The sequence below is a fragment of the Cyanistes caeruleus genome, chromosome 1 (assembly GCF_971803275.1).
Source record: "Cyanistes caeruleus chromosome 1, bCyaCae1.hap1.1, whole genome shotgun sequence".
NCBI classification, from domain to species: Eukaryota; Metazoa; Chordata; class Aves; order Passeriformes; family Paridae; genus Cyanistes; species Cyanistes caeruleus.
Genome location: NC_141701.1, coordinates 106,894,570 through 106,922,245, shown reverse-complemented (window position 1 = coordinate 106,922,245; position 27,676 = coordinate 106,894,570). Strand labels below are relative to the sequence as shown.

The window sequence follows — 27,676 nt, the reverse complement described above, 5'->3', positions numbered from 1 at the left end:
TCATTGCCTTCAGTATGCCAGAACTTTGCCTCAATTATGAATTTCTAGATAAATCTCTTAACCAGAGATTTGTTTAAAAAAAGAACTATAGTTTAAATGAAGTGAAATCAATTGCAGAAATACATAACTTTGCTTTGGGAGCAGTTGTATATGTAAGTGAAAGATTTGTTTTTCAAAACTTCGGTGAATTCCGTATGACACTTTTTCTTATTTCCTGTGTTGAAGTATGGTACCAAAAGTGTGCAGTGGTAGTATAAAATTTGTGTCTTGCTTGTGGGGCTATGGTTTCTGCAGTGCTTCTGCCAAGAGTCAGTGCCAAGGCAGAACAATAATTACCTCATGTTTTTAATAGTACATGTATATTAATAATGACCCAATCCGTCTTTTGTCTTTTTGATGACATATTGTTGACTCATTTTAATTCATCATCCTACTCTAATCTCCAAACTTTTCTTAGTGCTATTGCCTGACATTCTCTGGTTTCCTGTGAGTCAATTGTCTGAGATCACATCAGATGTTTTATTTCAGTTTAGAGATGCTGTCTCTAAAGTTTAGAAACACAGTATATATTATTACACTGTCTAATAAATAGTTTGACATGATGGATTTTCTGTTACTTCAAACCTATGTACAGCTTTATTATTTACATATGTACTTTCTTATTTAAATGTTTCAGCATTTCATGTGAATGCATTTTTCTATAAGATTTGTTTGCAGCCCCATAGTTTTTCCTCCAAAAGAATGCAGTTATAGTTTCTAATTGTTTAGTCTATTTTGTCTTCTCAAAGGGTCTTTCAGAAGTGTGTGTATGTAGCTTCTGTTTATTTTTCTAATGGTCATCAGTTGTTGCTCCATTACAAAATAGTCTCCAACCTATAGGAATTTATTTGGAAAGTCACCAAACCCTTGTTAGTTGCTTTACCTAGAGGGTTGAAATGTATCTCGTACAAGATGTAATGCTTTATGCTTATTTTATTTTGGGTTATTATGTTTGGTACAAATCATTCCTATCAAAAATCAGTCTACTACATCATTGTGGTAGCTTAGTCTCCAAGTACCACACAGCTGCTCACTCACTTTCTCCCACTTCCCTTGTAGAATGGGGGTGAGAATCAGAAAAAGGTAAAACCTGTGGGTTGAGAAAAGAACAGTTCAAAATTTGAAACAAAGTATGATAATAATGATAATAGTAATAAAAAGAACAGAGAAATAAAAATCAAGAAAAACAAATAATGAACTGTACAGTTGCTCACCACCCACTGACTGATGCCCAGCCTGGCCCCCATCAGCGATCAGCCCCTTTACAGCCAACTCCTCATTTGAGTGTTCTCAGTGTGTTTCCAACAGTCTTAAAATACAGGATTACAAATTGTTCCTGCTTGTTAAACCTGTGAAGTCTTTTCTGAGATTGCCAAGAAGGAAGCTAATAGGATGGTGATTTTTTTGATAGAGATGTAATTCACTGACTCATTTGGCCACAAAGTAAGAGTTAAGCTTTTCTGTATGTTGGTTACTAGCCTAGGATATATATAGACAAATGACTTGAATGTGAAAAATGGCTGTGTTTCCTTGGTGTTTTTTAGCAAATTAAGTCAAGCCGTTTATTTCTAATTTTTTTGGGGTATATTTGAAACTTCTTGAAGGTATATTGGATATTGGACTTTCCTCTAATACTCTGTACAGTAAACCCTCACTTTTGTGCTGTAAGCTTATGGCCATCTGACTTTGTTATATGTATTCTCAATGAGCTCTTTGGATGCGACTGCAGTTTTTCTTGAGATCATTCTTCAGCACTTATCTTTAACAATTCTTTAGCTCAAAAAATTAGTAAATAATCACGCAGAAAGGGTAAAGTTGGAAGGTGCCCCTTGGAGGTCATCTAGTCCACAAACCCTGCTTGTCCCTAGAGCATATTACTTGGGGTTGTTTCCAGATGGCTTTTGAATATTTCCAGAGAGGGAGACTTCACAATCCCTCTTGGCAGACTGGTCCAGTGCTCAGCCTCAGCCTCACAGTAAAGAAGTTTTTCTTCATGTTCAGGTGGAACTTCCTGTGTACATCAGTTTCTGCCCACTGCCCCCCATCCTATTGCTTGCCAACACTGGGAAGAATCTCAGTCCATCCTCTTGACACTCCCCCTTCAGATACTTATAAACGTTGATGAGGGCTCCTCTCAGTCATCTTTCTGAAGCTAAACAGGCTCGGCTCTCTCAGCTTGTCCTCATAGGAGAGATGACCTCATCCCTTAATCATCCTTGTTGTTCTCCCCTGGACCTGCTGCAGGAACTTCAAGTCTCTCTTGTACTGGTGATCCCAGAACTGGACACAGCACTCCAGATGTGGCCTCACCAGTGCTGAGTAGAGGGGCAGGATCACCTCCCTCAGCCTGCTGGAAATGCTCTTCCTAATGCATCCCAAGATAACATTGACATTTTTGGCCACAAGGGCATACTGCTGGCTCATGGACTTTTTGCTGTTTATCTCAGATCCTTCTCCACAGAACTGCTTAGACCAGAGATTCTGAGGAATTAGTTCCACAGAACTGCTTGGGCCAGCTGTCTTGGACCTTTTGTCCCTCTGGGGACCCCACGTTCCCCTGGGATTTTTTGAGAAGGTCCCTGAAGAGGCCAAAGTTAACTCTCCTGAAGTCCAGGGTTGTGATCCTACTCACTGACCTGCTTCTTCTTCAAAGGATACTAATGATCTCATGGTCACTGTAGCCAAGGCTGCCCCCAACTTTCATCTCTCTAACCATACTGTGTTTGTTAGTAAACGTCCAGCACCACACCTTTCCTAGTTGGCTCCTTCACTACCAGTGCCAGTGCTTTCCAAGAACCTCCTGAGTTGTTTATGCCTCACTGTGTGGTTCCTCCAGCAAATGTCTAGGTGGTTGAAGTCCTCCATGAGAACCAGGGCCTGTGACTGTGAGACTACTTCTCGCTGTCTGTGTAAGACCTCATCTGCTTCCTCCTCCCCTTCAGGCAGCCTGTAGCAATCCCCCACAACAGTGTCACTCTTATTTGTTTGCTCTTTAATCCTGACCCGTAAGCTCTTGACTCTCTCATTACCCTCCCTGAGACAGAGCTTCATACATCAAAGTGCTTTGGGAAGTGCTTAGCAGTCATGAAGCTTCTTAGTCTAAGGAGACTATAAAAGGAGAAGTAGTAGAAAAGATTGGGAATTTCACTGGGTTTTAACAGTGGGATCATGTAGTTCTGTTTCATTGTAAGTTTTCAGGTCTGTTTTAAATGGAATTTTAAAGTTGATAGATTTATTTTATGATGGTGACTTAAGATCTTACTGACAACTTTTGAAAGTATCTAAAATATTGAAAAATAGGGTATGCATTCAACTTCATGTTGACTCAGTGAAAGGTCTGCTGTTAATTTATGATTGGCTAAAAACATCCAACTGATGTTTTCATCATCCTTTCAGGCATCCAACTGATGCCTGAACTATTCAGTCAAATGTTACTGATTTCGAAGGCCGACTGGTGACAGTACTTGTTTGTGGGATATTTGCTAGTTCAGTAAGATGTTCTGTAATATTTATAAAATGTATGGTAGGTATATAACTTCAGATGAGAGCAGAAGGGTTCACAGACTGGAATTCCTCCTACTTGCTTTAGAAAAAGTGTATGCCAGTGTTGTAATGCCTGTATGAATGCAAGGCTCTTAGAAGATTTCTGCAGCTTCTAGGGCCTGAAAAAGTTACTGAAAAAGTTATGGCAACAAACATCTGAGAATCAAACAAACAAAGAAGAATCTGAGGGGAAGAATTTTATCATCTCTTCATGAATCATCATTATTCAGGCTACATCCATGCATACAGCCATTTTCAAGACCTCCTCTGTTTATGCTATCTATAATTAATCTTCTGCATTAAAACAAAGAACAACCTTGAATAACACTGCTTTCATAGCTGCCTGAACATTTTTACTGAGAGTATTTCTTGCGCTAGGTGGAAACATCCACTTTCAATTGTAGAAAAAATGATTTGCTTCATATGAAGGTTGTAATAAACAAATTTTTGTACTATAATCTGTTTAAGGGAAGAGACTTTACCTGTCATGTGTACACAGTGCCAAATACTATGTTTCTTTCAGGAGGAATTTTAATATGTTGGACATTGCAGCTGTGATGCTTTGAGATCTTTATACTCCATGCTGGTCTGTCTTACTCCCTTGAAACATACTGGTGTTTTCCCTAAGGGTCCTTCCACTACCTCTGGTTAGGAGATTGAAAGGTCTCATTCCCAAGTAACATAATTTAACTGCCTTGTCTTCTGTGATAAGACTTGAATTAAGAACAAAGGAACATATCACAAGTGTCTAAGGGATTAATTGTGTGAGTGAGGGCTGATTTGCCTTAGGAGATATTTCAATGGTTCAAGATTCTCTTTCCACCTGAAATCCTCCTCATGTTTTATGGCAGGCAGAAATCTACAAGAGGTTAGAATATAGTATGATGGGTGAGAGAACCAAGGGCATTTCTTTTTTCATGACAGCTCTGTGTCCATGCTTTAGAACTTGACCAGGGAGGCTCCTTACAGAGAGTGCTGTTACAGAGAGTGTCTCTTGTGGTGGGACTTACGAATATATTTTACTGCAATGCTTTAATATCCAGAATGGTTTAGTAGAATAAGGACTTAGTATTTTCCTTAAACACTTTCCTTAGTTTCTCTTAAAGTTCTTCCTATGCACTATTCTATTTATATTTCCTTCCCATTGGAGTGATTTTTCAATTCCAGCAGAAAAGCATCCAGTCAGTATCAGCTGGAACGTGTATATACTTTGTGCATCATTTGGGATGGGTACTTGCATTATCACTGAGTGATGCAGGGCAGTTTTCCTCTTTGCTTGTGTTCAGGGTGTTGGCAGTCAGATCCTCTGGCCTAGGATGAATGGCCACAGCTGAAGCTCTGAACTTTGTTGCTTTCTGTAGAGCAGCCACCAGACCACCAAGCTAGTGAATTCAGAGTTCTTTCTGAATGTACACTGATACGTGCTTTTTGCACTGGGTTAGGGAGGAAATGTAAGACTTTTCTTTTGCTAGGCATACATTGTTTTAAGAACTGCTCAAGTTATTTTCAAATGTTTTTTCCATTCGTCAGACCTGATCCCTGAAGTCCTTTTCTCACAATTGCCCCAGATCTGCTTTGCTAAAGGAGCAATACTCAGAAGCAAATAGAATTTTCCAGAGTGGGTTTGAACTGGAGAAGCCTGTGTTCCCTTTGCTGTGAGAAATTTCAGGGGCAAATTTCAATGATGAAGGAAGAGGAAAACATACTTGTTTGTTTCAAGTCAGGACTGTGTGTGGGAATATATAGTTTATGTGCATTACCTCACTGGTCACTTTTTTATCGTATTAGGAAAGCATTTCCCATGTAACAGTAAAGAGCTCTTAGGCTCCTGAGTGTGTTGTAAATGCCAGTTTACCTTTTAATTTTATTTCATTGATGCTTCCTTCCACACAAGACTCTTTTAGTGAGGCATTTGATTACCATTGAAAGCAGTTTTCTCTGCTGATGTCTTCAAAAACTCTGTAATTTTACAAAGTTTTTTCTGATTTCCAATTTATCACACTTCATTTTTCATTGCCTGATTTCTTGTGGTGCTCAGGCCCTGTGATTACATAATGTACATTCTATGAAAATAATTTGGTGCCAGAGGGGAAGCTCTGAGTACAGGAAATCATTAACATGCAAAAAACTTGAGCTCCAAAATAGATTTAATTAGAAGCTTATTTCAAAGAACTACTACCTGCCTCTCATTTTGTCTTTGCATTAGCTCTGAAAATACATTGTGGCTTAAAAGTGAGATGTAAATATATTCATATTCTGCTAGAATAACAAAACTACAACACAACAGTAGCTAGACTTGTGCTTAAAAGTAACACTTTCTGGCTAATGGACGTTCCTCCTGAGATGCAAGCTGCTGAAACTGTGTAGAGTACACTAAGTGATTCCATCTGATATGCAGAAAATACTGTGGTTTATATTTTCACTTTATAAATGTGTCATTGGCAAGGCCAACTGGCTGCAATAAGCTTTTTTGAAATGGCCATTTCTGGTTGAGTGTTTGGAGGACTGCATTTTTCAAAGTGAAACATAAAAACTCCATTCACTGGGCATACATTAAAAACAAATGGCTGAAGGAAATAAGTTGACCTATAAATATCTAGGAAATAAGAGTTCATACACAATTTAATTTTCTTTAATTATGCTTTACATGTAATAGTTTGGATAACTGGAGTTTGACCCACTAGTACAAGCTAGTTAAAATCCAAATTTGAAAATTAGTGAGTGGGAACAACACGAATAAGATGAACAAGGTGGTGGGTATATTAAGAAGTGCTGCTGTGCTTTTAAAAGCCAAAGGAGATGAACAATGTTTTGCACTGTATGTTTGTTGCTTTTCAGATATTGAATATTTGACTTTAGTTACCTTTATGAAACTGTAAGAATGAAGTTTTAGTCTATTTTTATTTTGCTTGACCTTCCTATGTTAGAAAACTTATTAAAGGATTGAGGGTGGAACTTAGTGAACAGACAATTTTTTTGAGTCTTTCATGCATACAGAATCATTCCTGAGACAAAATAGAGTATTGTAATTGAGGTGAATAGACATTTTGAATTACATTTGAATATACAATAGACATTTGAATATTTCATGTAATGTTTGCTAGATAAGAGGTTATCTATGAATTCAGGAGAGATGCTTCTTTCAGCTTAAGAAAGTGTTAGTCTTAATGGTATAGCTCTCTTTGAATGCCTAAAAAATATTGTTTGTATGAATTGTCACCCTTACATATGAAGTGCAAACTGCATAATCAGCTTCTGATCTCAGGAATCTTCTCAATGAGACTTTGAATTTATATTGTTGTACTTGAGGCATGACAAGCCGTGTCTCATGTCATGTCTTACGGCTGATGAATAATGTATAAGGCTTGAAGTAATTTACTCCAAGCTGAAATTTTTTATTTGATTTTTTTATACTTGCTAGTAATACAGAGTTGAACTTTGTTTTTTCTTTCCTTGAAGACAGAAAATGTGAGCGTAAAACATGGAAGACATTACCATTGTACTATTTTCACAACAACACATATTTGTAGGACTTTCTGTTATGTTGCTTAAGTAGACTTGAAAGAACAGAATTGGTTATTTTAAACCATATTTGTTATGGCTACTTTTAAGTTATGGATGCATTTAGGAACCAGAATAATTTGATGTTTTGGGAATATTGAAATGTTTCTTTAAACTGAAATTTTAATAGTTATATCCTTAGGATTTTTGTTTTGAAATAAAATATCTTGCTGCCTTTTTTTTTTTTTTTAATGTATTCTTAATGTTATTTGTCTCCACAATCTAATTGGTTTATTTTAGAAAGTAAGCTTTTATCAAGGTTGGAATATTTAATGTTTTTCCTCATAGTGGACACTCCCATAAATGAAAATATGCTTTTGTTAGAATTACTTATGAGTACATTTTTAATTTACTCACAGTTTTAGTATTAAAACTACACAATTAACATTGCTTTGTTTCCTTTGTATTTCTTTCTGTTGCTTCCCTCAGGTCGAGATTTGATCTGCATACAGTCCATGGATGGGATGCTCATGTTGTTTGAACAAGAAAGTTACGCTTTTGGCCGGTTTTTACCTGGTTTTCTTCTTCCTGGTCCCTTGGCTTATAGCTCTCGCACAGACTCTTTCATTACAGTGTCTTCTTGTCAGCAGGTTGAGAGTTACAAGTATGTGTTTATGTTCAGTAATTATAGTACACTTTGGTGGTATCATTTACTAGGTAAACACATTGAAAGTAATCTTGTTTAATTTTTAATGCCTTTACTGGAGTATCCAAAAGCAAGTAGTTGCAGGAAAGATGTTATATGTTGCTGAGTAATTACTGTCTGAATACAGTTGTAGAAGAAAGTGTGCTGTGAGTACTGAGGACTTTATGGTCCTATTTTATTTTTATAAAGGTAGTAAGTCTACTAGTTTATCAAGGCTGTGTTGCTCCCAATTGCCAGTTTTTATCCCTGCTTCAGTTCAGTCTAGTCTGTGCTTTCAGCATTGGAACATGGATGAAACTCTTGTGAGCTATTTTAATTTGTGACCATATTAACTTTATGGAAAGTAAAGACTGCACAAGACATTTTCACTCCCTCCAAGCACAGGGACTATGTATTGTAAGGCCAATCAGACACAAATCTAATAGAGAATAAGAAAGAGAATGTGAAAGATTTTTGAAAGACAGAAAAGGGAGCATTTATGTTTACTCTGAAGGAGCAGCTTAAATCCATGGGGCTCTCGATGCAGTCACCATGTTGAGAGTTTATCAAATATTCATCTGTTTAGAATTAGGTGGATGCTTGAGCAGTGGGACATTGTGGTGTATGTCTGCTGTGAAGCCTTTCTCAAACGAGATGTTTCCCTGTTTCAGACCCTTTTTCTCACAGAGGACTAATGTTAGGGTTATTGAATCTTTGTCCCTAGCAGTAAACTGGGGTGGGGTGGTGTTTGAAGCAGAGCTACTACCTGTGATAACAAAAATCCACACCCCCTAAAATGGATGAAAAAGTGTCAGAGCTGTCAAGCTTACAGAGCAGTAGTTGTTCACAGTTCTAACCAGCAGCCAAAGATGAGTGATGATGATACTGGAGCCAGTATTTCTTTAATATTTTCATCCTGGACAGAAGGACAAATTCCAAGTCCTGAAATTCAAGGACAATGTCAAATTTTTGGAAGTGGCTACTATAAAAAGGTTTGATGGGTCTGCCTTTCATGGAATCTCATGAGGCTGAAGGAATGGGCAAGTACCTTAAGGATTTTTTTCAGAGGTAATCATACATATTTAAGAAAATAAGAATGCCTCTTTTTATGAATAATGCCTTGGGAATCTAATCTACGGAATGTTAGTCAAACACGATGCTTTGTGTTTGACAGAACAGACCCTGTTCTGTCACCTGTAGTCCTCAAGCAATATTCTTTTTATTTTGCTGCTTAAGATTAATCAGATTATACGTATCATGCATTGTTTTCTTAAAACTGGGCAAGATATATGTGTTGCAAATAAAAGTAATTTAATAGAAAATTAATAATTTTCCTAAGAATTTAGAATTAAAATTCTAATACAATATTAGAATAAAATTATAATATAATCTAATACTGGTGTCAAGGAATAAAGATATATTTTCTCCTTTAAAATGAACATCTCATATGTTTAAATTATGTTCAGATTCTTGACCTTTACAAAAAATGTGCCTACAATTATTCATCAGTCTGTTACTAATTCAAAAGCATGCCATCCTTACTGTACTTACTGTAGGGATATAGTTTTAAACAAATTTTTCACTTGGTTATTGGTCTTAAGTGTCAAATGTTAAAACAGTAATGGAACTAATCTCTAGTCTGTGTTTGAAATATTAGAACATTAGAACAGAGTTAAGTAATCCTTTTAAAGGGAAGGAAACAGATATGCTAAGGAGAGAAGAGGTTATTTTTATGGTATTGAATAAAAAATACAACAGTTCTACCTAGTGTTTTTAGCAGAATAAGTTGCTAAACTTCAAATTATCCATCTTCTTATAGCTCTTAGAGACTTCATTTGAAAGCAATTTTTACTGTGTTGATCCTGAATTCTTTCAAGATCTAAAAGCAAAATGCCTCTTATATGCTTGATGTGATAGCTAAATTGAAAGTTTGTGTTGGTCATCTGTGGCTTGAGTTTTTTTTTTATGAAAGACCATATGCATCTAGCTGACTTAAATATTGCTGTTTGATGTGAGCTTTATTTGAAACATCTGTATTATGTCTCTGATTAGTTAATAAAATGTTAAGGTGCTTTCCAAGACTAGTTTCCAAGAATAAAATATGGTGAAGAGAAAATTTTGTTAGGTCAGGATCCTTCTGGCTCCCTTCCAACTCAACTTATTCAGTGATTCTGTGATTCTGTGAATCTGCAACTTCTCTTATAAAAGTGTTAAACTGAATAAGGGAAGTAAATTCATTCATACAGATGACAGTTAAAGACATCCTAGTTGTACTAAAAGCAGCTCTCTCAATATTATTTACTAGGTCATAGCATTCGCCTTAAACAATTAGATTTCTTACTCGAAGTACATAGTTTACTTTTGTAAGTAAAACAATTTTAGAAACTAAAATCCTTCAGTAGCAAGCAGAGCATCACTGGTTAGGATTGGAAGGGACCTCTGGAGTCCATCTGTGCAAGCCCCCTGCAAAGACAGGGTCACCTTGAGTGAGTGACACTGGAATATCCAGGTAGGCTGTGACTCTCTTCAGGGAGAGAGACTCCATGACTCCCTGGTCAGCCTATTCCACTGCTCTGCCTCCCTCAATGTAAAGAAGCTTTTCCTCATGTTGAGATGTAACTTCTTGTGTTTTAATATATGGCCATTACGCCTTGTCCTTTTGCTGCGCTGCAGCACACATGAAATGTAAGGAATATTGTAATTTTAAATCTCCAGCTTTGACAATGAAGAAAAATATGTACTGATATTTTAGATTGAATTGGAACATTCAGAATTGTGTTGGTTTAAGCTTAGGAACTGATGGCACTCCATGACTTCAAGAATTAAGTGCTGTCTTTTTGGATAAGTCTAAGTTAGGTCTTATTCTGTTGTTTATTTCACTTATCTAGAAACCTTCAGTATTCCACAGGTTATCTATGTGTATACACAAGAAACAGGGTAGATCAGTGAATTACGATACCAGCACAAATTCAGGAAACAGTTACAGAAGAGTCAATGAGGACAGAGTTTGAACAGTGAGGATTGCATAGGTGTAAAGAGGACAGATAGATGTGCAGTGCTTTTATGGCAGTTGATATAGTTCAAATATCTTCATTGCCAATTTTTCTTAGTATCGTTTGTTGGCAGTTAAAATAATAAAATGCCACAAACCTTCCAACTTTTGTTAAATGTGCCACCTCCTGATTCCAGTTTACTGCAGTCTCCTAGATTGGAGATGCTTAGTTTACTTAATGGAGGTGCTTGCAAGTTGCACTATTAGATAGAGCAGATTGTATTTCTGAGTGGTTTTGGAAGTTTTTTAAAAGCTTAATAAGTACAAAAAATGGTCATTTTTTTATTAGAATTCCGACTGCACAGTTTGATAATTTATTTTTTCAATCTTTGTGGTCTGTACTTCTATCTACTAATATTTAGACTGTCGAATTTATTTTAATTCCTCATAAAATCTGAATATAAATGCTTGTTTTAATTTCTACCTTTACACTTAGCTGCTACCTTGCACTGATACTAGTCTTAACATCTTTGCTGACAGTAGACATGTTGCAGTAGGCTTTCTAACCATCCTTTTAGACTGTGATTTTACTGTGTATGTATAATCAGAATTATATTTTATTTTTTACTCAGTGTAGAGGTAATATAACAAAGATATAATTTTTTTTTTTTTAATATTTTTAAACTGCCTGTAACAGATACCAAGTGATGGCATTTGCAACAGATGCTGATGAAAGACAAGACACAGAACAGCAAAAACTCAGTTCTGGAAAAAGACTTCTGGTAAAACCTGTTTATTTTACATACCCTCTATGAACACTGCACACATATTGAAATGACTGATGCTAAGTAACAAATGGAAACATTGTCTGCTGACAAAGGACCTGATCCAATTTCTGCTAAGGGCAATGGAAAGACTCCAGTAGATTTCTATTAAGGTTTCTTTGGGCTTCTGTTGTTTAAGGCTGGGCCTTAAAACTTGCTGTTCTTCTAGTGAGGAAAGAAAAACTACTGTGGTGGAAATAACTATTTCCAAGGCAGTCTTTGTAATACAGAACCTACAGTAGTAAAATAGATAAATAGGTATACCTGGATTATTGCTCATGTGTTTAAATGAAGTCTGATTGTGACTTTGTATTGTAGAAAATGAATCTCATTCTCCTTGGGGAATCCTTTGTACTTAGAGAAAAATTCACAGTGAAATATTTCCATAAATAGCGTCCTGAACTATTTTTGTCAAAACCCTGTGGATTCAAAAGTCTTCTGGAGGTCCCTGTCACTATTTAGTTTAATATTTGAGCTACCTCCTCTTAAGAGGAAGAGAATTTAATTTTTTGTGGTCCTGCAGTAGAGTTGCTTGTCTGCTAAATGCACTGCATATATAAAATGCTTGATTCATCATATTTCAGGCTCAACAGTAAAATATTGGGAGAGCATCTTCCTTCCTCGGGCTAATTGTAGAATTTTTCAAACACATGTAGACTGAATCTTACATATAGAAGTGGGAGAAGGCAATTTATAAATAAAAAAACCTGGAGACTTATCAGATATACTGAAAATGGAACAGTTTTTAATCTAAAACTTGAAGCATGCATGGAAACAAACATAATCAGCTGGTTTTTTCCCTTTAACTTTTAAGATGGAACTTCTAGTTTCATATATCAGATGTGCCAGGATATTTTCTGGCACATTCTATGCTCTTTAAGCAAAATCATTAATGCTGACATTTCATATAGGAATTGCTGACAGTTGAACTTCGATATATTTTTACCTCAAAATTCTAAATTTCTGTTTAACCAGCTTGGCAGAAGTCAAAAGCATTTTTTGCACATGTGTTTAGTTGGAATTTATCAGAGGAGCTGAAGAAACAAATCAATGATAAGTGTCAATAAGCAGTAGTATTGTTTAAAGACAGGGGAGGCAGGATTTCTAAGTAGTTGCTTATTATATCAATGTATGTAGCTGGAGAAGTAAACAAACTATGACATACACAAGCATTCTCCAGGTTAAAGGGTGTACATGAATGACTGCAAGCATAAATATTGACTTACACACCTGAAATGTTTGTCTAGTTTTCCATTTACATATATTGGTAGAATAAGTTGTCACCTTTTGCTCTTTATCCTTTTGCTTAGTAACCAAAGACTTGCATGGAGGCAGATGAAAATTATCCTAAATATCTATTCTTGGATTAATTAGTTAAAGTATAAAGCATTTTCATTTTGAATGGGATGTGTATTTTAAATTCTAAATGTACTTAACTGAACTGCATAGCAAACAATTAATGACATATTAAAAAAAAGACATTTTTTGAGTCACATTAAGGAAAGTTGCTGACTGCTGACTGCCCTAAGAATAAGAGGATAATTCTTATCCAGAAAAAGACCTTGATTTTGCTTTTCTGTGTATGTAAATGATATGTAATTTGACTAGCTCTGAGCCTTCTCAATGTTTTGTCTTTAATATGCAGTTGTCACTTGATTTCTGGAGCATGCTTTTTCTTTTGAAGGTGGATTGGGTTTTAAACATCGGAGAGCAAGCACTGGATATATGCGTTGTCTCATTTAATCAGGGAGTTTCTTCTGTTTTTGTGCTTGGTGAGAGAAACTTCTTTTGCCTTAAGGATAATGGGCAAATACGATTCATGAAAAAACTTGATTACAATCCAAGTTGCTTCATTCCTTACTGTTCAGGTTTGTAAAAGGAAGCTTTAACTTTAACTTGGTTAATTTTTTTTTTAATGAATAAATATTTTTTTCTGAATAAGCAAGTTGGGTGGGGTATTGTGCAACCTGGTCTAGTGGAAGGTGTTCCTGCCCATGTTAGTGGGGGTTGAGATTAGATGATCTTTAAGGTCTGTTCTAACCCAAGACATTGTATGATTCTGTGAGTCTATGATCTGTAGAATCATGGAGGTACTTGTCTGGTGCCCAGGCTATCAAAGCAGCAAGCACAGAAGAATGACAGTCTTTGGAAGAGTAAACTTGTGTTTGAGGACCTTCTGTTTGAGGACCTTTTGATTTATGACCTTCTGATACTTACAGATTCTTAAAAAGATCAAAGTTTATTGCGATAAATTGGTGGAAACAACTTAGATACTTGTTGAGAATTATAGACTCTTAATACATGTTCTCTTTTAATGTTTCAAAAACTGTCTGATAAATTTTTGACAGTATGTCTCCTTTTGAACTTAAAATATCATTTTAATCTTTACAAATTTGATCTTAGCAGTCTTCACATTTTATGCTTTGTTTTGAATTATACTATAAATACACCCTATAAATGCATACACATTTAATTGGTATTCACAAAATAAAGAATTAATGAATAGTGTAAGTAGCGGATATTTAATCAATGTGTATTTTGTCATATTTATCCTGGCATGCCAACATGGCCATTATGAGTCTTTGTTTGTTGTGTTTTAAATTACCAAACAAGGCTGGCCAGAACCTTAGCAAGTTGTGGCATATATTGTGTAATATGCAATTGAAATTGGTATCCACAATTAATCACATATGTCCTTGGTTAGTGTCAATGTAACTTTCCTAACTTTTGATTATTTATAATAAATTAATTTATAACAACTAATGGCTAAAAAAATAAAAGAAAACGTAACTATATAAGGCTCAAAGAAAAGTACTGGCTAATGAAAAATCTTTCATTTTAATTTTTTTTTTTTTCATCTTTGAACAGTGCGAGAAGGAACAATAAACACTTTAATTGCAAACCACAGTAAAATGTTGAATGTTTATCAAGATGTTACATTGAAATGGGCCACTCAACTTCCCTGCATTCCTGTGTCAGTAAAAGTAGCGAATTTTCAGTAAGTAACTAGTTAAAGTTTACTTTTTACTTAGATTAATCTCTGGTTGTGTAATTTGCATCTAGATCCTAACAAACAGTTCTGAGGTATGTAGCAAATAAGTTAACTTTTAAAAGGAAAATTCTAAGTTTTTCCTTTGTTTTGTAAAATGTTCATTTCATTAATGAGTGTACTAGAACAATACTAGAATTGCTCTATCGTGATTTAGATTTTCTGTTTTTTTTGAGTGAAGTTTGAACCTGGAGTCTCATAGTTCCAGCCCAGTAGCTTCTTTTTGAAAAGAATGAAAAGTGTGGTTGTGCAATCTGGCAAGGTCCTTCCCTGAGACAGGAAAATAGGGAATCTCAGTGAAAATCTGTTCTTCATTAAGCATTTAAGAGCATATGCATTCCAGAGGTGATTTGTTGGAATGGGTTATTAAAATCCAGTGTTAAATTATAGAAATTAAGGAACTGTTTAAATTGCCAAGGGCTGCACTGCAACAGACCAAAACTTTTTGTAAAAGAAGCATAAGACAGATCACGGGAAAAGTGGTTGGGTAGAGGATTGGGTGAAGAGAAAGTAGGACGTGTTTACAACTTGCGTTGTGACTGTCACTGAAATAAGCAAACTACAGACAGTGTTTTTATACAAGACAGTGTTTTTATACAATCCAATTTATGCCTGTACTGTGTGCCCCCAGAGCTGGGCTGGGTGCTGGTTGCTCAGTGCCTATGACCATAGGGGATGCAGTAGGAATATCCTTGTCACGTAGAACTGATCCTCAGCAGGCTGGTGGCTGCTGAGCCAACATACACTGCATTGCTAAACATTTCATCACAAGTCAAGCATTTTATCTCCAAACAAATGGAAATAGAACATCTGACTAACTAGCTTTGCTGAGTTGTGCCGAGTAATCTGAGGGATGCTTGTGTTTTGTTTGTTACTAATAGATACCTAATTTTTTAAAAAAAATTATTCATAATTTATGTTTTTTTAGACTCTGGAGAGGGTTGGGCTGGCTTTCATCCAGCTGGTCTTAACAAGTGAAATATAATGAAGAGTCTCAGTGGGCCACTTAGTATAACCCAGAAGTCAATTATGCAGGATATGACAGTACAGCTTTTGAAGTATGGAAAAAACACTTGTATTGCAAAAATTTGAAAAAAACCATTGATGTTTATAATAGCAGATTGTACTAATATTTGTATATACAATTACTTGTTTGGAAACCCATTATATTGAATCATCTGTTCCAATAATGTGTCTAAAATGTTTATGCAGATTCTGCCTGTTCCCTGTGAACGTCAACACTGAGCAGTTTGATATTAGGGAGAAATCTGAGAGCCTAAAATCTGTCCCAGCTCAATTTGCCAGTTAGATTCGGAATTCCCACAGATCTACAAATGTCAGGTTTTGACTTGGGGTTGTGTTCTTTAGCAGGTGGAGAGACAGCAATCTAGTTATGCAAACCTCTTTATTCAGGTACTGATAAACAAAGGAGCATCTGTGTGCTTACACCCAACGGCCTGAGAGGCAGGGAGAGGTCCAGGGCTGTATGTTTCTGAGCTGTACTTTTACCCATCTGTTGGAAAATATGCAGTATGCTTGTACTTCTGGCATTAAAAAGAATAAATGAGCTAAACAGAAAAACTGTAGTAAAGCCTGTAGATATAGTAATTTGGCTTAAACAGAGCATATGTGGTTTTTCTGGTTTTTTAAAATATTTTGAAAGAGAATTCCTTGTGTGTCAATGTGATAATGATTTTCTAGTACTCAGGAGAGACCTGTCTTAGTTTGGGCCTCTGAGCACAGTAGTACTGTAACATAAATAATATTAAGGACTTTAATAAGCATAAAGTTGTTAATCCTACACTGCTGAAAGATTGAAGTGCCTTAGATATGATGCATGCCAATTAATTACTTTCTTCACTTTTATTGCAATAATACTTACAAAGTAAATGGAGCATTCTGAAACAGTTGTCTCTACAGCTCATTTGTATGTTCATTTACATGGTCATTTGTATTTTCTCCTTAAGGCATAATGTCTGTTACTTCTAATGTGTGACTCTGGCTTGCTGGATAAGAAAAATGCTATTAGAAGCTATTTTATGTAAATCCCTTAGGGTAGGAGTAGTGATTGCCTCACAAAAGCAACTTGTGATTCCCCCCTTATTATTTATGAATTGATTTTTCCTCTTATAATAACATGTAATACAGTATTTATCTATTGCAATACCTGTATGTAGATAGTAATATACTACAACATTCAAGATCAAATTCCAGTACAAGCTGCTTGATTTCCATCACATTTTCAGAAACATGGAAGAAAAAATAGAATCAAGGAGAAGCAGTTACTTGGAACATTTTTAGGTATTTCTGCACTCGAAAAGTTATGTATTTTTAAGCTTTTAAACTTTTTGCCTTCTGTTAAAAACTGAATGCTCTCTGTCAGGATGTCAAAAATTTGCTATAAAAGCTTGTGACCAGAAACTTGAACCACAGGCAAAACTTTGTGTGTTTATCTCATTCTGGGTTTTCCCTGAGTATCTCTAGTCACTGAACTGGAAGTTCATTTCTAGTAATTGTTATAGAAGTTTGTCCCTTATTTTGTTGGAAGTTTATATTCTGGTTCTGTTGATGTATATTAGTTACTCTTTCTGACATATTTGTAATGTCAAGGGGACTCCTACATACTTCACACTGCCTGGATTGCTTCAGAAGTGTAACCACTTACGCTGACAATTTAAATTAATTTGAACTGCTTAGGTCTCTGTCTCAGCACAAATTTGTCTTCCCATGGATAAGCCTGCTTGAACAGTTATATTTTTGCTTGCCCAGGGTTGTTACCATTCAAGTTATGGCTGTGCAAACACACTCTCACTGAAGCTGAAGCTCTTGAAGAAAATGGTTGAGGTGTTCTGTGTGAGTTGATTAAAAACCCCCAAACATCCCCCCACTCAATCTACAAACCGCACTTTCCAAACCTTTTTAAAGTGGTTTGAAGAGAAACTATCCATATGCTGCAGTTGAAACAGCTGAAATATAGGAAAGTTACACAAAGGAATGACAAGAATTCCTACTCTGTTCAAAATTTCAGTGTTGAAATAGTAGTTGTAAGGAGCAGTATTTGCTTGGTATCCATCATAATTATGTAAGTATCTTCATAGAATTGACTTTAAAGTCCATTTTCTTTTTTCCTGCCCTTGAGTTTCCATTTTTTTGTTTCATGAGAGGCCTCTTTCCTAAGACCTTCTTTTACCTCCACATTTCCTTTGCAAAGGAAGTCTCATGAGCAATATCTCTTACATTTATGGATTATAAATACCATGAATTTTTCACTGATTGCTGCTTCTTGAGATGTGTTAAGATTTCTCTGTCTCTTTTGTTCTCTTCTCACTTTTTATGAGCCCATCACAAGTCATGTTTGCTTTCTGTATCTGAATTATTCTGCCTCCATGTGCTTGACCATTAAAGGTCCTTGGAGTGGTTTATAATACCTAGACAACTACTTTTCTATTTATTTGACAGTTGGCAGAGCTGTTTCTAAGAGTACATCTTGTAATGGCTGATTGATTGCACTGAATATTAGTTACTCTGTCCTGGTTGGCCTGAAACTAGAACATGATGTTAAGGTGCATTCAGTCTGAAGCAAAATAGCTTGTGTTGCCAGCCTTTAGGATATTTCTACCACAAACATCTGAAATGCCAGTATGGGTTGAGTTAAAACACATAGACAGAGTATTATATGTACACTTACATTGAGTTTGGATATAGTCTTAAGAAAGGGGCTTCTGTTTTGATTGCTACCGAGTTATGAACCTATGTTTTGCCATAGGAAAGCACGAAGCCTTAAAATTGGAGATAGGTTTTATTCTTCTGAACATTTCTAAAGTTCACTACTCTGTACTTAGTTCTTGATATTGTTTGTATACAGTCTTCAAGTTATATCTGATAAGCCTGTGAATGCTAAAAGGTAGCCTGACTTTTTCTTTTAAAATGAAATAGAATGCGAACTTGCTCAAATACCTCTTTTCTTCAAATCAGTGTTTCATGATGTCTCTAATTTTGGTTATTTGTGCTTTTGACTGTCCACTGAGAGATTAAGTCTGGTGGTATCCATATGGAAAAAAAATGTTGATTTCATGTGGAATTTATCAGTAGGCACAGCTGTGACAGGAAGCCAGCCTCAGAGTTTAGGGGATATGTTGTGGGATATTTCTTCCATCTCTGTTCTACTGGGGACTCCTAGTATTTTAGGCACCAGTTTATCAGCAAATGCAATGTTTGAATGAAGGATATTTTCCCCTCGAGCCACATTAGAATTTGGTTAGTAATACCTGAAAGAAAAAATTTAGAGTCACTGTAGTGAGGCAGAGATTTGTGAGTTTGTGTTTGGGGTAAGTCACCTGTTCTGAATATGGCAAACTGATTTCATTTCCCACATTTGTGACCCATTACTTTAAAACTTGTGGCTTTATATAAACAGTTGTACATATTGTCCTGTGCAGGGCCAGGAGTTGGACCCGGTGTTCCTTGTGGGTCCCTTCCAGCTCAGTATGTTCTGTGATTCTGTAGAGCTTGTCTATAGGTAACTAGATGCTTTGCATATGTAGTGCCTCTTGTTTTTAGGAGCTACATCTGAAAATTAGAATACAGTAACCAATTTTGTTTTGTGATCATTTGTATGCACCTCTATATCTGTGAGCAGGACATGGAAGAAAGATTCTTAAAAGAATAGACCACATAATGATGCATGTGCCTTGTAAAATGTGAAGTTGCTTTTATTATCTGGGGTTGACAGGTATGGGCAAGTTGATGAAAGCAGCTAGAATATTTGCTTTCACTTTCATTTATTTGACAGATAAATATAATTTTACTTGGTAGTGGAACAGCGTGTTTTCTGAAGAGGTAATATAAAGAAGTCTGGAAAGGCGTTTTTATGTGGAAGTAATTTATCTCTTCCAAAGAATTAGAATTTCTGAGTTTCTTAAAATATTAAATTTCCAGCACTCAACCTTTTAGCTTGAGTTAAGCTAGTAAATAGACTTTCATTATTTGAGATGGGGAAAAAAAAATCTTATTTAAACAAAAGTAGCTGTTGAAAAGTCAGGAAATAAAGTGGACTTTATATGTTCAAGATGACAAGCCGGGTTACTTAGCAAGCTTTATCCACACTTCAGCTCTTTATGAACTTCAAGTCTGCCTAGGTTTATTTGGAACAGTGATCCCATAAATATATCACAGGGTCCCACAGAATCACCACTGATTCTGTGTTGTTCAGTTTGCAGTCAAGAAGTGATTTCTATCTGTGAATTGCTAATACTGCTTCTCCAAGAATGACCTCTGCAGTCTTGACTGCTGGGGTCATGCCTCAACTTCTAAAATTGGTACGTGAACCATGAGCCCATTATGACTATGTCAGATAGTAATATTAATCAGGCATCTCTTAAAAGCTGCTACCCATAGGCTCTTGGTGTTAATTTTTTCACATACACAGTTCTGTATTCGATTTTGCTGAATTAGAAACTAAATTTATTACCTTAAGGTTGCATTGTGTAGTCTGAGATGCAGGAAGTGCTGAAGCTTACTGAATCACTGAAAAATTATTGATTTAACTTGCTATAGTAGTGTCCAATTTTCTTACTACTTACAAGACAAAATAAGGGAAATAATTACATCTAAAATTTGTAATGGTATTCTTGTATGAGTCTTTCACCTTGCATGAATAATACAGAAGCAGAGACTATTTGACTAATGAAGGGACTGAAATTTTATTTTCTATGAAATCATGTTAATAAGTGTTTGAATTTAGAAGAATATTAAAATCTGCAATCAATTTGTGAGAAAGTATTGGCCTGGTTCAAACATGAGCTTGAAATTAGAACTTTTTTCCCAGCACATAATTGTAGTATATTGAGTATTGTTGGATGAACATGCTTTATGTAGCTGGGATCTCCAAATAGTAGAAAGACAACAGGAATTGAATTTAACTGGAAAAAACATGGAGAAATATTGTAGTTGAATTAAGTATATAAAGTGTAAAAGTGCAACCACATATATGATAATAGTGGGTGGAGTCAAAATAAAACTCCCCTAATTGAATTTTTTAGCTATCCAGATGCTTGAAAATACTTTGTTCTTCATTCCAGCCCATCTGTTATTCCTTATTATAACTGACATCACCACAGCTACCACAACTGTTAAAGAATCACTGTATAAAAATGGCAAAACTTACATATAAACCCAGCAAAACATAGCAATTATTACACAGTTTTATGGAAAGAAAACTGCAGGAATGAAACTTTATAGTTTGTTGAAAGATTTTCCCTTTCTGTATAGTAGTACTGCAATAGAGGCAATGCTAGTTATGACATAGGTATGAACTATTCAGTTATTTACACGTATATATATAAATTTTTATGTGAGTGTTCTGTAAGAACATTGCCTGATTTGAGAAGTTAAATGCAGAGATCTCTAGATTCTTTCTACTCAAACATAATTGCATTTTAAAGAAATATTTTTATGGAAAAAAAGAAAAAAAAGATTGCATCTGTTTTTCTCATTGCTGATTTGCCACCAGATTTTTGAGAGATGGCAGTAGAAAATATGACTCTTTTCAAAGGTCTTTTGAAAATATGTGTATCCTAGCCACAAAAATGAATGTGATTTCTTTTACTTTAGTAGGATTTTGATCCTGAAAAAGACGTAGATGTGCCACATACTATGTCCAGCATACACTGGGATTCAGGATGGTCTTTTCTAGCAAGCTAGCTTCAAATGGTGTTTACTCTATGATGCTAAGCACATGACCGTATTGCCAGCTCCCCTAATTTTATTGCATGTCACTTATTTGCTTTTTCAAAAACCTACTTTTTACAGTCATATGATTTTGTAAGGGTTTCAACTTTAGAATAACACTTGAAATATTCCTGCCTTCATGGTTCTAGAGAAAACCGTAAAAGTGGAAATTCTCAAGAACAAGAATGCAAGTAACTTCCCTCCAGTATTTTATATAAGATCCTTGCATTTAAACAAGTATCATGTTTTTTTTTTTTTTCTGGCTAACCCACTATTTGTCTATGCCAGTTGTTGTGTTAGTTGTTGTGACATAGGTTGCATCAGACTCTGAACTCTCAGTCTTGGAGCTAGTTATTGAGCAGTGGGTTGAAGTTTATGGATGTATTCTGACACTCTACTCATGAAAGTGCTGGATGTCTTGTTTGAAAAACATTTTTATAAAAAGTATCAGTCTGTTGATTTTGAATGTCTTATTATGCTATTAACCTGAAAGACTTTTTTTTGTACAAGGAGGAGAATATAGGGCATTTATGCCAAGCTGTGGAACTGAGAGGCAGTAACTAGTGCAAAGTGCTAGAGATGCTTTGAAAAAACAGCATTGTTCTTCACCAGACAGGGTGAGGGCACAATTATAAATATTATTAAAAGTAATAGTAAAAAATATATACACTTTTTTCCTACTGAAATGCTGGTGAATTTTGAAACTTGCAGGCAGCTGTGAGGAGAAAGAAATGTAAACTAATTTGAGTTGAGTGTTTTAAAAGTTATGTAATTCTTCAAACTTTCTGAATAAATCTGTTTTAAAGACACATTATGGTTATTCTTATTAACCTTTTTATAATCTGTGAATAATCTAATTTTCCTTTTGTACCTCCCAGTATTATCTTATAGGAACTGTTAGGAATAAACTTAACCTAAAATGATAAACTTACTAGAGTGTAGATTTTATCAGTGAAGCTGCTGATCTCTTTTATGTTGGAAGCAGAGATCCTAGGGGCCTTTCCAGCTGAAGTGATATGGGCTCTAACCACTGTCTTGAAGTGGGAGAAGAGAAGGCTTAGAGGAAGGATAAACTTTTGAGGCTCTCCATATCCTAAATTTACATGGCATAGCTGTTAATACAGCCTTTGAAAGCTGTTGTGTACCTGTCTGCTAGTGGGGGAGCTTGAGCTTGTAACAGATTGTTGATTTCATGTGACGGAAGTAAAAATGCAGAAATATGCTCTGAGAGAGAATGAAGCATGAAGATGATTTAAATGTGTCACATTAATTTTTTTCTTGTTGCTAATGCTGGTACTGTCACAGAGAATTAACAATGAAATTTCTCTTGTTTCTTATTATTTAGAGCTCTGACATTTAGGCTGCACTCTTACTAAAGTAATCAGATTTGCTTGTCAATTCTCATGTTCATTTTCAATTCTGCTAATGCCACTAAGTGTCTTAGGTATGGAACTGTGATACTGAGAATTCCAATGTGTAGATTATGAATTTTTCATTGAGTACATTGTCTTCCAGTACTCTTTATTTTTTATTTTTTTTTGCTTAAAGCAAGAACATATATTTTTGGAGGCCTGTGTCATTACTCTGAATATTATGCTTTTATTCTACTTGGTGGCAAACACTAATTTTACTTTAAAACTGCATTTTGCATAGCTATCTGCTGTAAATTCATACACGGTTAAATATTAGAATATTAGCCTGGTAAGATTCCCATGTTCCAAGGAAATAACTGTTAAGCTCTTATACCAACCCTGGTAAAAAAACCCCACACCTGCTTCACATTATGTGATGTGGTAGCTCTCAGGACTCACCTGTATGAAAGCTCTGCTTCCCCGCAGGTGGCAGTAGTGCTCTGGCAGAAAGAACCCCGATACAAACTTCTATGAGTAGTGCTTGGTTTTAACTTGGCAGTAAAACCAGTAAATTTTTTTTTTCTTCCTTTTCTCTTTTTTTTTTGGTTTGTTTGTTTGATGGAAAATACTCCTTTTTATTTGGTTGCTGGACGGCATTTTAGGCAAAGCGTCTCTTTCAAAGAGAAACCTGCACAAAGAGAACTACAAAAGCTAAAGCCTGGTGAGAGTTTGTCCTGGTGCTGGCTAGTTTGTTGTTTTGCTGTGTAGTGTCACCATGTGAAGTTGATTGTGGAGATGTCTTCCCTCACAAATAGGGACCAAAAGTGCCAATATATGACTTAAAAGGTGGAAAATTCTTCAGCCATTTAAAATGGCCACATTCAGGTTTTACTCAGCTCTGTTTCTCTGCATTTCAGTGTTTATTAGAGGGGATAAATGTTAACCTGATGTTCTAGCCATAACTTCTGTTTTTTAACTGCTTTTCCATTGAGTTTCAAGATGAAATGGTGTTTCATTTCTGTCTTCTTCTTGCATGTGTTTCATAATTTTTTAATCTAGATTAGTATATGGTTTTCTGTTAAGTTCAGACATCCTAAGGTGATATACAAATGGGAAAGATGAATGCTTTTCTGTAAAGCAGCCACTTTATGCTGTTTAATATAATTACATACTGTTAAATAATTATATTTGAGCACTTTATTTACATTATTTGTTTGCATGCCCTCTGCAGAGTGTGCAAAGGATGTTAAATATATAAATAGTTGAAAAAAAATTTTGATTTCTCAGAGTTATTAGATTGTCTGTTTTCATGTATAATAGCAGAATGAGGAAGGCTTACATATATGAGCATTACTTCTAATATAAGTTGAACCAAGATTTTTTTGCTGAGGAAAGCACCTCAAAGAAGCCTTAGAGTGCTCCACAGATGTGCGGGACAGTTAGACATCAGTCGTAGCTTGCATTGAGTCACACTGGATTTACTTCGAATATTCAGATGTGGGGGTACTTGAGATTTTGGAATGTTTTTTTAATAAGAGTATGATGGGCTTTTTACTATTCTTCCCATTAGTTCATGTTAGAAAATTCTTATAGTTAGCTATTCCTAGTCTGATCTTTCTTCAGTGTTTTATCAAATACTTCACATAGCTGCGGCTTAAAATGACACTGAAATGGTAGTGAACTTAGAATAAATTAGCTTTTAAAAAACACTAAACTAAAAAGTGCTATTGAGGTATCCTCTTGCTTATAATTACCTCAGAGGGTGATAAAATGAAGAGAGAAATGGATTTAAAATGCTTGAGCACAATTCCAGGAATTAGTTTCCTAATTTAGTTGTTTTTAAATAATTCATTATCGATAAGGAACAGAAAGTAGTATTGTAGAGAATCTTGTTTTCTAAAATGGTTGGTTTGAGTAACAGCAATTAAGACTACTTCTGAAACTGAATTAGAAATTTTATGAGCTAATATAAATAATTAAAGCTGCAAATCATGTCAATAACCAAACCTTGTCCTAAGAGTTGTCCGAAGCTTAGTGGATGTCATTCAAGTAAAACTCAGAACTACAGATTCAACTTCTAAATCACTGTTTGAGTGATCAGTTTGGTCTTATATAACTGGAAACATGCAAAGCATTTTAATTTCCTCAAGAACTATGTTGTGAGCAATTTGTTTAGTAAGAGAAGACCTACAAAAAGCATATGCCATTATTATTACCCAGAATCCAATAAAAGATAGTTTTTCAAATTATTACCATATGTGTGTAGAAGCTGCTTTGTACTGTAAAGTTATTTTAGATATCAGAATAATTTGTTTTATACTTTGAGTTCCTCGCTGTTAAAATGTCCCCTTAGATTTATTATTACTCTGACTATTGTGTGATACATAGTAAAAAAATAAATAGCTTAAAATAAAAGAAATTCAACAAGTAATTGAAATTCCAGATTGTATGCAAAATGTGCCAAATGAAGTAATGGTACTTGCAGGGATATTGTGTGAGAGCAGTAGCTGTGGGGAAACTACTATAAAACTGTTAAATATGCTTCCCCTTCCCCTGCTGTCCTTAGCCACTGTTAAAAAAGATTGATAAAATAATGCAATTTTGACTGGCTGACAAACATTCCAGCAGAGAAATCAATGTATTATAAAAAAATATATTAGAACTGCTTACCAATATTTTTCTTATTGTTTCTACTGATGTGCAAATTCATGGACTGCTTTTAACAAGGGAAGATTACTGAGAAATATTTTTTTTTTAATATACTTATGTTTCATGTTGAACAATCTTCTTGGGACCCAGCAGAACACTAACTGAAGTAAAGGAGAAGTGTATTTGTAGTGCATTTGTAATGCTGCTTTCTTAAACTACTATTTTAGACTCTGAGATTGTGTAGATTTTAAGGATGTCATGACTATCAGAAAAGCCAGTTGAAATGAGTTAAAGGTAGAGTTTCTTAATGTGCACTCTGTTGTTCTGACTCGGAAGCTACGCCAAGCATATTTTACATAGGTAAATCACCTCATTGATGTAAATTAATCTTATTTGATAGAGTGATTAGCTGTAGATAACTGCCAGTTTAAATGTGTATAGGAAGGGCTGTATTTACAAACCATTTTTGAATGTATTATACCATAGTAGTATATCATCAAAGATTTATTGCTTTTTAGCTATATTTCTTCATGCTCTTTTGATTTACATTCAGATGTCCTCATGGATCTTTCCTTATTAGATTAACAGATGCATACTTTTGGGAAAAAAAAATTGAGATCATCCAAAGCTGTTGCTGGACAATTCTAGAAATTATCTTGTTTTCAGAAGTTTTCATTCTCTAGTTGTAGGAAAAAGCTCCTGATGCTGTTTCTCTTGTTGTGCCCCCCCACTCCTTTAACGAAATAAAAAAGAAAAAAAAAAGAAAAAAGGAGGTCATTATTTGATAGCAAAAAGTGGAGCAGTGTATTTGGTAGCATGCTAGCATCTGCTTCAACAATGCCTCATTTTTAAAGACTTTGCAGAATCCCTGACCAATATGGCAAAGCTCCTTGCAAACCTTTGGTAGGTGTTGACAAAATCCTGTACATTAGGTGTGATTTGTATGCCTTATTAAGATTATGTTGTGGTGCAAGGATTCATAATAGTCTGTCTCCTACCATTGCTCATATAAGAGAACTTGGGGGTAGCCCAGTGTATTTGTTTAGTGTGCCATCCAGACTTCTGTAAATGTAGCACAGGTTTGTGTTGTACAGAGCTTTTTGGACATAAGAAAATTAGAATGGGTAGTTCTGCATGTAATTAAAACAAGAGACCCAGCCCTGAGCAATGAAACCAACTATAACCAAAACCAAACATTCAAGTAGTGAGAGAAACGAGGACTCATGTTTAGTTCCAGTTCCTGCTGATAGTTTGCTGTTTGTCAGAAAGTCACTTTAGGATGCAAAACCTGAGCTCACAGGTCATAAAAAGGTCATGATGTTCACAGGATGGCTGCTGCTAGCACAGGTACTGGATATGTAAGTTGAAAATCAGTATTAAGTCTTCCACTTTCTTTTCTTCAAGTATATGTTGGGGAAGTCTTGGCATCTCCAGCCTTATGGTGCTCACAAAGCTTCCTGCTAACTTTTTGGTAGGGAATGCTGAAATATTGCATGTTAAAAATTGCAGTGATAGGTGGAAGCTTTTCTGTGGCAGTAAGCAGTGGTCCCAAAAAAGAAGACTCTTTCTGTTTAAGATGAGCTTATATGGTAGATAAGGAGGACATTGTGTTTGAGCCCTTTTATGGTGTTCTGTTCCAGAAGGCCGTTTAGATTTGCATGTTTCAGCTTCAGGGGAGGGCTGACTGGAGGTACCTGTTGTCCAAAAAAGTCAAAGCAGTTTCTGTACATTCATAATTCAGCAAGATTTATTTCTTTCACTGAGTAAAAATTGCTTTTTGTAGAAAGAGAAGGCTTAAACTTACCTATGGCAATTACTTACTTGTATAGTGGCCACTAGGGTCTTCATTCCTGTGTGCAGTTATGACTGTACAGAGTTCAGATGTCTCAGTTACAGCATAGGTTTTCCAGATTATTCAGTTGCAGCTGTAAAACCAGCACTGGGATTGTGGCCTTAGTATGCTATAAAATGACATTTTGAGCAGTACAATTGGACCATCAGTGGTCAAAATTAATCTGTGACATCTGTTGGCTTTTGTAATTAATATTACGTTGGAAAATTTTGGATTGAGGTTTCCTATCTGTGCGTTCTGGAGCCATGCTACAAGACCATGTAGGAAACCAGAGAGAATTCTATTTCTTTTACATAGCTTTTACATACCTGCATTTTTATTGTACTAGAGGAGGCATTTGTAAGGTATTGGTATGCACAAGTTAAAATAATTTTTGTTAATTCTGTATAAATTATATCTTGAATACAAGGGTTTAATTAGTGTGATAGTGAATTAGGCCTTCTTGTCCAAATCACTTTCTA

At 35.4% G+C, this 27,676-nt stretch overlaps 1 protein-coding gene across 23 annotated transcripts in view; it reads left to right on the top strand.

Annotated features, from left to right (window-relative positions):
* BBS9 (Bardet-Biedl syndrome 9) overlaps positions 1–27,676 on the top strand; it is a 291,318-nt gene that overhangs the window by 21,503 nt on the left and 242,139 nt on the right. For 10 of the 23 annotated variants that reach the window (XM_086847613.1, XM_086847607.1, XM_086847703.1 and 7 more), the window contains exons 6-9: positions 7,573–7,747; positions 11,458–11,542; positions 13,269–13,452; positions 14,453–14,582. In XM_086847613.1, the coding sequence (XP_086703739.1) occupies positions 7,573–7,747; positions 11,458–11,542; positions 13,269–13,452; positions 14,453–14,582 (574 nt within the window). Of the gene's footprint in view, positions 1–7,572; positions 7,748–11,457; positions 11,543–13,229; positions 13,453–14,452; positions 14,583–27,676 lie in introns of all 23 variants that reach the window. The other 13 variants (XM_086847597.1, XM_086847592.1, XM_086847648.1 and 10 more) reach the window with 3 other exon arrangements.